General features: G+C 41.8%; 2 protein-coding genes across 3 annotated transcripts; one reads left to right on the top strand and one right to left on the bottom strand.

Annotated features, from left to right (window-relative positions):
- Positions 1–593: 593 nt before the first annotated feature.
- Positions 594–3721, bottom strand: neu3.1 (sialidase 3 (membrane sialidase), tandem duplicate 1). The gene is made up of 3 exons (XM_041952301.1): positions 3260–3721; positions 2834–3073; positions 594–2721 (listed from the first exon to the last, which is right to left on the bottom strand). Exons 2-3 carry the CDS (start codon positions 3056–3058, stop codon positions 1714–1716), a joined length of 1233 nt encoding a protein of 410 aa, XP_041808235.1. The 5' UTR covers positions 3059–3073; positions 3260–3721; the 3' UTR covers positions 594–1713.
- Positions 3722–4082: 361 nt separating this feature from the next.
- On the top strand, positions 4083–11822 carry xrra1 (X-ray radiation resistance associated 1). 2 transcript variants are annotated; one of them, XM_041952576.1, is made up of 17 exons: positions 4083–4183; positions 4754–4902; positions 4983–5054; positions 5147–5219; positions 5312–5409; positions 5620–5768; positions 7378–7482; positions 7585–7703; positions 7788–7840; positions 7924–8013; positions 8102–8195; positions 9238–9356; positions 9457–9627; positions 10276–10435; positions 10542–10657; positions 10783–10888; positions 10968–11822. In XM_041952576.1, exons 1-17 carry the CDS (start codon positions 4093–4095, stop codon positions 11138–11140), a joined length of 1938 nt encoding a protein of 645 aa, XP_041808510.1. In that variant the 5' UTR covers positions 4083–4092; the 3' UTR covers positions 11141–11822. The 2 variants fall into 2 exon arrangements, with proteins under 2 accessions (XP_041808510.1, XP_041808511.1); XM_041952577.1 differs by lacking the exon at positions 4083–4183 and having other exon boundaries at positions 4781–5054; positions 5293–5409.
- The last annotated feature ends 1184 nt before the right edge of the window (positions 11823–13006 follow it).

Raw genomic sequence — 13006 nt, 5'->3', positions numbered from 1 at the left:
GTTACGAGTACCAACCATCAGTCGCAATAGTGCCCAACTTTTTAGATTGTCATATTTTCATTTACCAGTACTACATACTCAGACTGCATATAAATCATGCCACAACTCAGCTTCTTTTCATTTGTTAATTGCAGTTTATCAAAAAACCACCACCCCCATAACAGCAGAGATGTCATATTACTTGGAAAACGTGAAAAATACAGAATATCTGCATTCCATCCTCGACAAACACGCTCCTCCCTGTCCTAAATTCATCCCTGTCTGCACATCTGCTGAATCACACTCAACTCCCCACAGGTCGCTTAACAACAGCAGCCTTTCATAACATTTCAACATGCCCTAAGCCCCCTTTAGCTGCTGAGGGAATGAAATGCTCCCTACAGCCGTTAAAGTGTTTCTTTATAGCTGCTTTTAAAACCACACCCATGCCTAATCTATTCTTTTATCTCTTGCCCCTCTCTGACAGATGACTTTTCTTTAACTTTTCTTTGTAATTATTCATCCCAACAGCGAGTTGTTTCCAGAAATAATTACTTAAATTACAATACAATCAGAAAAAAAGGTGCAAAATTGAACAAAAGATGAGTCGGGTGATCACAGCTTACTTTTATTTTCTACTAAAATACATGTTCCATGCAGGTTTTGTCACTTTCCACAACAGTCAACAAAAACACAATGAAACTGGTGTAGAGCCACCTGGAGGCATTTTGCCACACAACATTAGGCAACGAAGGATGTTAAAGTCACTCAGTACAAGGTTTTGTGTGTGCAAATTTCTAGTGGCTTTATAAATGGTGAGTCTTCATCTGCTGTTACATGCTCTTACATGCTTTCATTTGATACCCAACAGCCAGCCAATCACATCTGGTCACAATGCTGCGCTTAATTAATAATCCCTGGGGGGGGAATCATAAGTGTGCTGGAAAGTGGAAAGTAAGGAATGTTTCCAGTGACATATTGCTTTTGGAAATGACAGTAATAAAAATTCAATGTACAGTACAAAGTTGCCCAAATACTCTTGATCGCAGTATCTAGCAATCCATCAACTTTGAAAAACTCGTACAGTTCGGTTGGTCTCTTCATTGATTAGCTGGGTGTGAGAAGTAAAAAGTGAATGTTTATCTCTTCCGTCCAGTTTTGTGACCTACAGACAAGGCTGAGTGTTGACAGGCTGTGGCACAGCTTCAGTTTAAACCGTGGAGTAGAAGGCATATGTGAATCAGAGTATACTAAACGTAAAGGAGAGACTGAGCATGGAGGAAACTCTACGCTCTGCTTTACAAGGCCTGCTATGATCTTCATATGAAAATAAAAAGAGGTAGGCAAATTCTCTCCACGGCTCAGAAAACACTGAGTTTAATAAGATGCAGAAATGAGTGTGAAGTACTTGTCAAGCATGCTACACACAAAGCCTGTTTCAAAGATGACAGTCCAGCACAGCATGCTTGAAATCAGCCGCCCAGCCTCTTAAAAATTGTTTCCTTCCTTTCACAGCTGCTTGCATATTGATACTATCAAGACTTGAATTTTCATGTAAACAAGGAGACAAGAAAACACACGACTCATGCATGCATTATCATCTCCAGAATGTAGAACAACAGTAAACACAGACAAATGTTACTGCACAGCATATTTAGTGGCTTTTGCTCGGACTTTTAGGTTGTAGGAGAACGTTAGAGAGCTTTGTTAATACAGAAATAAAGCAACCACAATTCAGCGCATCTTCTTTTCTTTCTTGCTGCCCGTCTGCATGACATCATTAAGGGTAAACGACATGAACGCAATCTGCTCAAGTTCACTCTCCTTCCCGCACTCCATCAAGCACGAAAACTGATCCTTGTCTCCGTTGTAAGCCAGGTCTGAGTAGCCACTGGGTCCCCTGTGGATGATCCTGGGCTTGTCCCATCCCGATGAGTGCAGGGGGGATCGGTTCAAATACACGCCCATGTCCCTCCTCCTCGACTGGTTAGTTGGGTGGATGAAGAGGAGCCAGGTTTGGGTGTCTGGAGACAGAAGCGATGTTCCACAGGCTTTGCTTTCGGCGTCATCATTGGGGACAAATTCAGGAGCAGGGAAGCCAATGACGCTGCCTTGACAGCCTGAAGGCGGTTCAACGAGCTCTCGAGCAATGTGGGGTTTGTCAAAATACACGCCGCTGTTTTCACTGAGGGCCTCGCACCTGAAGCCTCCAATGTTACGAGCATTGCAGTAGAGGTGACTCCTGCCTTCGTGATCTATGATCTCGGCCATTTCACACTCACATGACTTTTTTCTAAGCATCTTACCAATACGCCACGTCTGGCCAAAGTCCTGACTATATATTGACAGAGCACGTGGGTAGACTGTGAAAGGAATGGGGAAGGAAGAACATCTGTACGGGACATAATAGGCGTACGCTGGGATGATCAATCTGCCGTTCTCCAGCTGAACACCGTGGCCTGGACCCACGGCGAATGTGGCCCACTTATGGATAGTTTCACCAATCACGCTTTCGGTTAAGTCTTTCGTTTGACTCCAGGTTTGCCCGTCATCGCTACTGCTAACACAGCAAAGACGGGCCTTGTTCTTACCTGTGATAATCTGCCTAGTCTCTGTGGTGGTCCCCCAGACACAGATGAAAAACAAAAACAGAGTTTTGCTGTTTTTTTCATACACAGGGCAAGGATTCATAGTGCGGTGGTGTGGCAAACATGCTGTTGACAGCTCCTGACTGGACGACCACTGGAAAAACATGACAAAAGACAGAGATTAAAAAGATGAGGATGGCTATTGTTGACATTGATTAGTGTTGAAGCAAAGGTTAATCTGCTGGTTGCTGTGTGTGAATACTAACCTGAACAGATCCATCATCTTTCAGTGTTCCTCTTCTCATCACTAGAATTTTGACATCTTGGTCAGAGGGCGAGGACCTTTTCTCTGCAAAGGCGAGGAAGGTGCGACTGTGCCTCAGATAAATGAGAGCAGGGATTCTGTAGGTTATCCCACTTGGCTCCCTTTCAAACAAAGTTGTTTTGACCGGCTCCTCGTCGCTGCCACTCTTAGACGGTGTGTTTCCCATGGTGGATCAGAGCTCCTGTGGTGAGAAAATGTCCCCAGTATGTGACAAGTCGTAGCTTGTTTTGTGGTCTTGTTACAACAATCTTTAAAGCACAGGCTCACAGGAAGAGTTCACACTCCAGCGGCTCCTCATAGACACATATGATTGCATTGCTACAAATAGCATCGAGCGTATACTGTGCATGCAAAGCGAAACCCTTACCTTCACTTGTCACTCTTCTCATTTGTAACCCTTGATCTCTGCGTGAACGGCATTATACCGTATAATTTCACGCCACACCAGGAACCTTTGATATTCACGACACTGATGTTACTGGTTCATCAGAAAAGAAGACGCCACTGAAGCGAGAGACGCCAACGCACTCACTTCCGTGTTCGCTTAGACGCGGTCTGACTAAACTAGACGACGGGTTTAACTACCTGTGTCAGCCAGAGCTCCAGAGAGTCCGCTTGGTCAAGCATTTGTCTTTTTTTGGTAAAGCACAAGAGCTACATGGCAGACAGGGTAGCTAGTAACTATTAGAGGGCTGAAGTAAACACGAACATAAACCGACTTCGATGTGCAACATTACGCATGCGCAATGTGGCCAATTTCGATTAGAAGCTAGCCAGCTAAACAGTATAAACGTACACAGGTCGAATATAAATTCGTCTTGGCGAGTAATTGATGCCTTGTGTTATATTCGGAAAGCTGCTGCATCTTCATAACAACAAATGTTTAATGTCTGAAAGTACCTTAGGTGGGCTAGGCGCATTACTATCTTATCAGTGAATTCAATCTTTGACTAGCTAGGCTCACCGGTTTCTTCCGCATTCGCTTGTTAGTAGAGCGTCCATGTTTACTTGTTACCGCCCCCTGCTGGACGGGAGGGGCAACTCTCGTCTTCCGTGCTGTTGCTAGGACACGGCACTACAGTGTGGCTCAAGATCAAATAAACCGTAGCAAGTGGTTGTGCCAGTTCAGCTTGTGAAAAGCGGAAACAACACCTGTGTAAAAAGTTGTTTCGTGATAAATGGATCACAGAGGCAAACAAGATGACTGCAGCATCCTATAATTTTGACGGTGGACAGAGCTATGCCACCAAATGTTTCCCAGCCCGGACGTTACTGCATCGAAGAAGAGAGGGTCGGTGAGGCCTAGCCTATTAAACAAACATTTATCTTGCATTTTAAGACACTTACACTACATTGTTATAAAGTAAAGAAGAAGGGCTGCAATAATGAATTCTATTCTTTAACGAATGGCCTGTGACTACTTGATTTATCACTACATCATGTGTACTTGGGTACACATTCAGTCACACTGAGGGTCTTTGCTTGTAGCTGGAGCATTACAAGAAAACATGCACTATTTATCTCATGCAGCCTCAGATGAGTGATGAAGGACCTCTGTAGAGTAGTAGAGGCCAAATGTTGAATAATTAATTGTTCGAGACAGTCATCAAGCAATAATGGTAAAATATTATTTGGATTCCAGCTTCCCAAATGTGATGGTTTGCAGCTTTTCTCTATTTTACTTCACTGTATATTGAATATCTTTTGGTTTTGACCAAACAGGTCATTTGAGTGTCAGCCCTGCCTGTGGGAAATTATAATGGTGGTTTTCAGAAATAATTGTTGCAGCCCTGTTTCCATTTGTAAATCTGCAGCCAATATCTACTGACGTTAATCCATTCAGTTTGATTTTTCCTTGCAGGTGGTGGTCATTGGCTTGTGGCTTACGGAAAGCAAGAGGAGCAGAAATACAGGACTGTGCATCGAAGAATAAAAGAGACGTATAGAGAACGTGAGGAGGACAGGGGTGCTGACACACCTCATGGTAACACATTAGACGGACCTTTCCTGGTAAGACACTGAAATCTCCTTATGTGAGGCGTGCTCGTTTGACAAAAGAGGCCCCAAACTATTTCAGTTTTCTTTTGTAGCTCCAGTTACACTGTGTTGATAAGCCGTCTGAGCTCTGCTCTGTTGACGTCAGCGAGCAGAAACTGAGCTCTGTAAGAATCACTTTTCACATTTTTTTTTGCCAAAATGGTTCAGTAGATTGTTGGTACAAAATGACGAAAGACTTTTTCTTTACTGTGCGCAGGTCAAGCCAGAAGACCTCAAGGTGTTTGACAATGTAGCTTATGTCGATGCATCTATTAACGCCCTCTCTTTAGGTGAATATTCTCATGTATCCTGCAGATTAACCTTCATTAAGTTTTATTGCCTATTGCAAAATGTTGTCAGCAGAAGTCATATTTTTCTGCAGGATGTTTCAGCAGTTTTGCGTCTTTAAGGGAACTCAACCTGTCTTTAAACCGGCTGTGCAACATGACGTTCCATGCTGCTGACTTCCCTCACCTCGAGGTAAGACAACTGGCTTTGACATTACATTTAGACACTCTAGTGTCATTACTAATTTTAATGTTGTATATCTGAATTAAGGACACGTCACAGGAGTAATATACATCTTCAGATGACTTTTTTAGTCCTGTCTGTTAATGGCTTTCTGCACCAATAACTCCTCTCATTTTTCTGCTCTATGTTTATCTGAACACTTTGTTTAAACCCTCACAGGTTTTGGATTTGTCCTACAACACTTTGTCAGCAGATGACATTGTGTCCATCGGTCGCATTCCACGTCTGAAGGTCCTTCATCTGACTGGAAATCAGCTTCATCACCTTCCTCGTAATCTGGCTTCTTCCAACCATGACACCACTAAAATGTTAGTACCTTATTTTCCATGAAGCAGCAATATGAGAGTGACGACGCACAGAGTTTAATGCACGGCACTCGTACTACTAATTTAAAAAAATGCTTCACCTATGATCATACATGTCAGCTCGGATGATCAGCGTTAAAGTGCATACATTTAGATAAATAGTTGTAGTCTTTTGTCAGCCTACTTTGATGTAAATTTATGAAAAATCCACTTGCACATTTGTTCGGGGAAAAATGGCAAAACCCCAAGTAGATCTCTGATTAGATTTATGAGTGTGGTCGTGCGTTCCTATCCCGACTTCACACACAGGTCAGCTGTGTGAAGCACTGCTTTGTGTGATGGCTGTTGTGCCAGTGAGACTGTGGCAGGAAGCCTACTTTCCACGTGAAGGATATTACAACGAACTTTGATATGACTCATGGAGCAGCTGGCAGAACGAGAAACAACTCAGCTGTTTCATCGCAGGTTTTCCACAGTAAAACCCAAATTCATTCTTTCACTAAAGTTTGACGCTGCCTCCTGCCTGCTTCTTCAAATTTTTACTGCAGAAAATATCTTTGATTGGTGTCCCAAAAAAGGCAGCGCTCATAATGCAGTAGAGTATTATCGTGCCTTTATGGTAATGTGAGTAAGAAGGAAAAGGGATGTATTCAAAGTTCTTTAACCAATAATAATAATGCAAATATTTTCTAGTTTCATGGATCTTTCAAACAGGTCTGTCAGTCATCATTTGGTTTGCTGACTCATCACATATCAATCATGCTTATCAGTATTTCAGATCCTTTACTTTTACTTACAAAGTATCATTACCACACTGAAAATACTCCACTACAAGTCCTGCATTCAAAAGCAATATGTACTTAAAGTATGAGAAGTACTCATTGTGGAGTAAAATGCTCCCTGTCAGTGTTTTACTATCATATATGAAGTTTCTTTATTAATATTACTGCTGCATTGATTTGTGTGTTGCATTTTACTGCTTTAGATGTTTAAGGTTGAGCTCATTTGAACTACTTTATATATTGTTGGGTAGTTTAATTTACAGCAGTTCGTCATATTCTATAAGCTCATTATAAGTTTGTAGCATCACTGTCCTGTGAGAAACAAGTATCTCTAAAAAGTCACATTGTGTTTGTAATCTGAAAAGTAACTAGTAACTAAAACAGTCAGATAAATGTAGTAGAGTAAAAAGTATATGTCCCTCTGAGATGTAGTGGAGCACAAGTTCAATAAAATGGAAATGCTAAGTAGAAGTACTATGCATTTGTACTTGGTTACATTCCACCACTGAGCATAACTTTGCAAACAGTTCCAGAGAAAACTCAACTTGCATTTGAAACAGTTTCTTAAAGTGGCCAAGAGGGGGCGCACAAATGTTCCAAATTCACACTCCTGATCCTGGTGAAGGAACTGTAGTGACTTTCAGTACACCTGCTCCACAGCCAGGTACACAAAGTCCAGCAGCGGATGGTGTGTACTCATACTGTATATGCTACTTCACTGTAACGTCATGGATGTAACCGCATCATGTAACCGCAAATACTTCAGTATTTATCTATGTGGATTTCATCATGTGGATTAATTGTCCTGTTCTTCTTGTCTTTTTGTCCAGGCCGGCTAAAGAAGAAGACACACACTTTAAAGCTCTTGAAGTCCTGGTGCTCGATGATAACAAACTGTCCTCTGCAGTCTTCAACAGTCTTATGAACCTCAAGAGGTCATGATGTGCTCTGTAGTTTGCTGTATGAAATTATTAAGTATTGCTTAAGGCAGACGTGCAATGCATGGATCATAAAACATTTCTAATTGTCAATTACAGGCTAAAGTATTTAAACCTACAGGGGAACCGCATCTCTGAAGTACCATATTTGCAAATAACGGGCGGCTCAACACCTTTGCAGACTTCTACTGTGGCGCAAGCTGAAGCAGCGGGACTCGGTAAATGCTCAGTAAATAGCTTAACAAAGGATCCTCAACATCCTCAGAAACCTCGACTGACTCATTTTTATCCCCACAATCCAGCCTCCACTCAGCCAAATCTTAACGCAGATGAACATGTCAAGAGACTCTCACAGGTAATCACGTCTATTGTTGCTGTTTGACTTCGTCACTGCGTCTCTAAAGCTCATATTTTAATCTGAGTTAAACTTTCCCCGAGATCCTCCACAAGGATGACTGGGAGGAGTACTGCAGAGGATCCAGCTTTCCACTACCTCAGCTTCAAGTCCTCAATTTAGCTGACAACAAGGTGCGTTGAGTCATTTGTGGAAATAAATGGGCCGCGGCCCCTTCTGAGAAAACCAAGCGAACATGTCTCATCTGTGTTTTCTCCTCAGATCGCAGGAGAAGAAGCTCTGATGGCTGTCGCTCTTTTCCCAATGCTTCTGGAGATTGATATTCACTCCAACCCTCTGACCACGCGGAGAAGTGGTAACCCTTCCTCTCTCTTCTCCTGTGGGAGGCTGACAGTGAAAGTTTCTGCAGGCTTATTTTAGGTTTCTTATTACAGCCTGTTGGGAAGTGCACGGGTAAGGCTGATATGATGAATGACAATCTTGGGAGAATATTCATCATCATCAGACCCTCCTCTGCAGAGACAGACAATGAGGACCATCTCTTTATGTCATCTCTTACTTTCTGCAATAAACCCGGGCAATCAGTTCAAGTATTAAGCTCCATTAGGTTTCCATGTGAATGGTGCATTACCCAAGTCAGCAGAAAAAGTGCTACAGTTAAAGGTATTGCCTCACATTGAATGCAGTTTGTTTTGTCTCCAGAAAAAGGACTGAATGTATTGACAGGCCTTGGCACGGATGAAATAATCTGCACGGGTTTGCTTCATGTTAATGAAATGTTGTCTGCGTGTAAACTACATTTGAAGTCATAACGGCCTATTGCAATATTTTTGGTTGCTGTGGCACATGCCTGAGATTCCAAGGCTGAAACAATAACGGTGAGACTGGGGGGCAGAGCGAGTAAGACAAAAGGGGTTTAGACAAGATAGCATTAGTTTTGTCAGAAGACACGGCACCATTATACAATGGTATGACCCATTTTAAAATATCTGGAGCAGCTTTAGACAGCAGGTATGGTCATTCTATCCCATCACAAGCTCTCTCTCTGCTGTACAGGTAGTGTGGTACAGACTTCTGTTGTTGCTGGATGATAAACATGCCTGAACGGACCCAGTGTGGTCCAGGTGGATCAGAGAAGGAATGACCTTAAAGCCAAAATGTTTGCAGAAATCTCATAAACATAACTTATAATTTCCAAGACATCTTTAACAGATTTGGTAATTGTGAAATATTAACAGAAAGCATGGATGTAGGTATTTCCTGGTGTTCTGCTACTGTATCTCGTACAGAAAAGATGAGAGACTCTTCACCTCAGCACCCCGTCTTTTAATGCACCTGAAGGCTGGAGGCTGAATTCTGAATGCTGAAATCGCCTTCATGTCTCTGTTTGAATGCAGGAGACCCCCCCTTACTCACCTATTACCTCCAAGAGAAGCTGGGCATAACAATAAAGCGTAAGAAGAAACAGGATGTCGGGAAGCTCCCACTGAAGGTGTCCACTGATGCAAAGTGGAAGGTTGGATGTGTTCTGCACGGTCCTCCAGATTTCACTATCTGAAAGTTGAACAGTTCAGTGTTTTGGGGTTGTTGTGTTTTTTGACATTTTTGTACTGCAGGTGGAAGAAAGAATCCTAAAGGTGTCAAAGAAGCCACTGGCGATGGATGCACCTCGTCCTGCTCAGGCTGAGAAAAGTGAGCTGCCTGTGGAGAGAACACCAGGATCTGAAGGGAAGAGCAGCGGAGTCGACCCCCTCCATGAGAGTACTGAGCACTTCTTTCTCACTCAGGTATGAACGTGTGATTTTATTAGTCCTTTATCGGGCCCATGTGACTGATGTACTGTTCATTAGTGTATTGAATTAGATTATTATGACTTGTGCATTAATGTAAAAGTAGGATTGTACTGTTGTTTGTTGAGATGGAGCTCATTTTTCACAGGACTGCAACACGTGATTATTTTCATTGTGGGTTAATATTTTAATCAATTGATTGTTTGGCCTGTAACACTTCTGAAAATAGAGAGAAATGCTGTCATGATGCTCGTTTTGTCCAACCAACAGTTCAAACCTCAGAATTCTTAAAGAAAATTCATATGATTAAAATGACAAAAGCAAAAATAGTAAATTCTCACATTCGAGGAGCCTGAATGATAAAATGTTCGTCATCTTTTCATTAAAAATGACTTAAATTAATGTCAAAAAAGTTGCCAATCAATTTGCCTGCAAAGTGTTTCAGCTGCACTTAATATTTACATTGTACGTTAGAAGCTTCATTTCATTTGGATGCAAAAATCTATAATTTGTAACTACTAACCAAAGCTGTCAGATACATGTAGTGGAGTAAAGAGAACAATATCTCCCTGTGGCATGAAAATGTGCTCAGTTACATTCCACCACACACTTCAGATCATTTCCATGATGTTGTTTCACGTCCAGGCAACTGATGTTCCTGAGTACGAGTTTGATCTTCAAGCTGACGAGACAGAAACTAGAGAGAGGGAGGAGAGAACCAGGGACGATGCCATTCCTAAGAAATTCACACAGCATGAGGTGTTGATGGACGTCAAACCAAATCCTGATGTGGTGCAGCCCGTTGGTAAGGGTTTATTTTTGTACATTTTCCTCAAGCCCTGATAAACTTTGCCTATACAATCAGCCCACGGTGAACAGGAATATAATGTCGTTTCCTTTCCTTTCAACAGGAATTCAGACAGCTGTTCGGATGCTGGAGCACACACTGAGGAATCTTAATGTTTACAGAGACTCGAAACCAAAACTTGATTGCATCCAGACACCATACAGAGGAAGAGAGAAAAAGGTTGTGCTGACTCAAAATTCATCTTCATTCACACTCAATATTACTGTCAAATGATAATAAATCTAGAACTGTGAAGAACAAGGAAAATGTTATCACCTTTAAAGAAATCACTTTTCAATGCACAGATTAAAGAGCTTCCACCTTTTAAACCAACGAAGCAGCCAGCTGAAAGGGTCGAGGAGATGATCAAAGAAATCAAAGAGAGTACAACAATACGACGTGTGCCCTTAAGTATGCACCCTTCTGATCTGAAGATTGCTAACATTCATGACCTCGCCTTTCTTTATCTAACACTTTGCTTTCTGTGCAGGCAGTGCCGTACACAGCGCAGGTGTTAACAACCAAGAAGCTCTATCGCTGCTGAGGGATATGAAGACAAAGTACAAGATGATCCATAAGAAAACAATGGAGCAAGCAGCCAGCATTGAGTCCCATAGAAAAGACATAAACGCAGCTGAAACGCCACCAGTGCAGATGCTCTAATCCATATTCACAAGAGTTTGATCTAAGTCTGACTTTCTTCTTAAAAGCAAACTTTATTTTGAAGTTCACCAACAGGAAACCTGTAGCCAGACAATATATTAAAGGTTTAGGCACATGCTCCCTGCATGGGGAGAGCTACAGGGTGCATTAGCACATATGTAGATGTGACCGTTTCTGTCTGATTAATGTGGTGACAAGCTTACAGTGATGGCTTTGAGCAGCTGCGCCACCTCTGCTATGACCAGTATTAATCCAGCATGCATGCATAGTCTGCTTCAACCGTTTGCCAGCAGACAATAAAAAGCTGGCCGGGTCGTCTTTGGGGGGAGTCAGTTTCAGCTGCTTGCGTACATTTGTGTCTTTTCAGTCCAAAAACAGGTTTCTGTGTTGCCACTGGTCCAACGTGTGTCCATAAGCATGCCATTAACATCCCACCCTGTAGTTACTACTGATTAACTAGTAACTAACTATATTGTTTGATTCTTATAAGAGGCAACAGGTGATGTATTCATTACTTGAAAGTAGTTCTTGTTCCTTTTTGCATGCCCTTGTGTGTCCACCTTTTGAGCTGCTGGAACTGCAAATTTCTCTCTGGAGATGAATAAAGTATCTATCTATATATCTCTATCTATAATTATCAGGCCTTATGGGGCCTCCACCCTGCTGAAGTGTCCTCAAGCAATAAAACAATTCTGCTTGTACACAGTGTACAAAAGTAAAAGTCCTGCATTATTATGAAAATACACTTAGAGTTCAAGGAGTGAACGTACTCATTATGCAGAATGGCCCATTTCACAATAGTATATATTACTGAATTATAATTATTGATGCAGTAATGTGTACATCACTGCAGTGTTGCAGCTGATGGGCCTTATTTAACATTTATAGAACCAGAAAACAGAAACACTTGCGTAAGTACAAACACCTCAAAATTGTACTTAAGTACTGTACTTAGTTACATTCCACAGTGACTGCTCTGCCTCCCTTCATTCATTTCATTTGTCACCTTCTGACCGGAGAAGGAAGACAAACAGAATAGTGTTGATTCATAAAACAGGTTCAGTGACGAGCGGCAGAGGCTCCTGTATCATCCCTCTGTGTCGCTGGCTGTGATGGAGATGAGTATTTCATGGAGCAGTAGGAGTTTGTAACCGTGAACAGACCTCTGCAGCGCTGCATGATTTACAGTCACATAAATGTCTCATTCCACTGCAAGTGCATACGTCACATGTGACATTCCTGCGAGCTCACAGTGGACGCTTTTTCATTTCTGCCCATGTTCTGTTTTTGTTGTTCGTCCTCTTTTTTGATTTCCTTTTGTCCTTCATATGATTTCAATTATATTTCCTCGGAGCAGCTCGCAGATGTGGAATGCATTTTGAGCCCAGGTGGAATAAATCAATAGGTACTCTGGAGATGTTTCACTGGATTCTACATTATTACATCCATGTGTGGATGTTTCCTGCTTCTGTATGTATTGAATGGTAAATATATACAGTATGTACCGCAAATACATTATACAGTTAGAGGATAGAGGATTGCTGCAAAGCCTTTTTAATATATATTTAGATTATTATATGAAATTCCTTCCATTGTCATTCAAAACCAATCATCAAATTATTTGTTTAGAATTTTTACAATAACAAACATGGCTATGCTTCTAATAACACAAACACACCTGCGAGCAGCAACTTCATGCTCATGCAAAATCTGATATGAAGATAGCTAAAAGGTCAGGTGACCCTCCATCATCACTGATTTAAACGTCCAGCACTGAAAGAAGCTTACACATATGATCGAGTGGTTCGATTTAACGTCTGACAAACGAATTCAAACAATCGGTAGTTCCCTGATCTCTGTGATCAG

Source organism: Chelmon rostratus, chromosome 14 (assembly GCF_017976325.1).
Source record: "Chelmon rostratus isolate fCheRos1 chromosome 14, fCheRos1.pri, whole genome shotgun sequence".
Taxonomy (NCBI): domain Eukaryota; kingdom Metazoa; phylum Chordata; class Actinopteri; order Chaetodontiformes; family Chaetodontidae; genus Chelmon; species Chelmon rostratus.
Note: the sequence above shows the minus strand (reverse complement) of the source record. Positions and strands in the feature narration are given on the sequence as shown.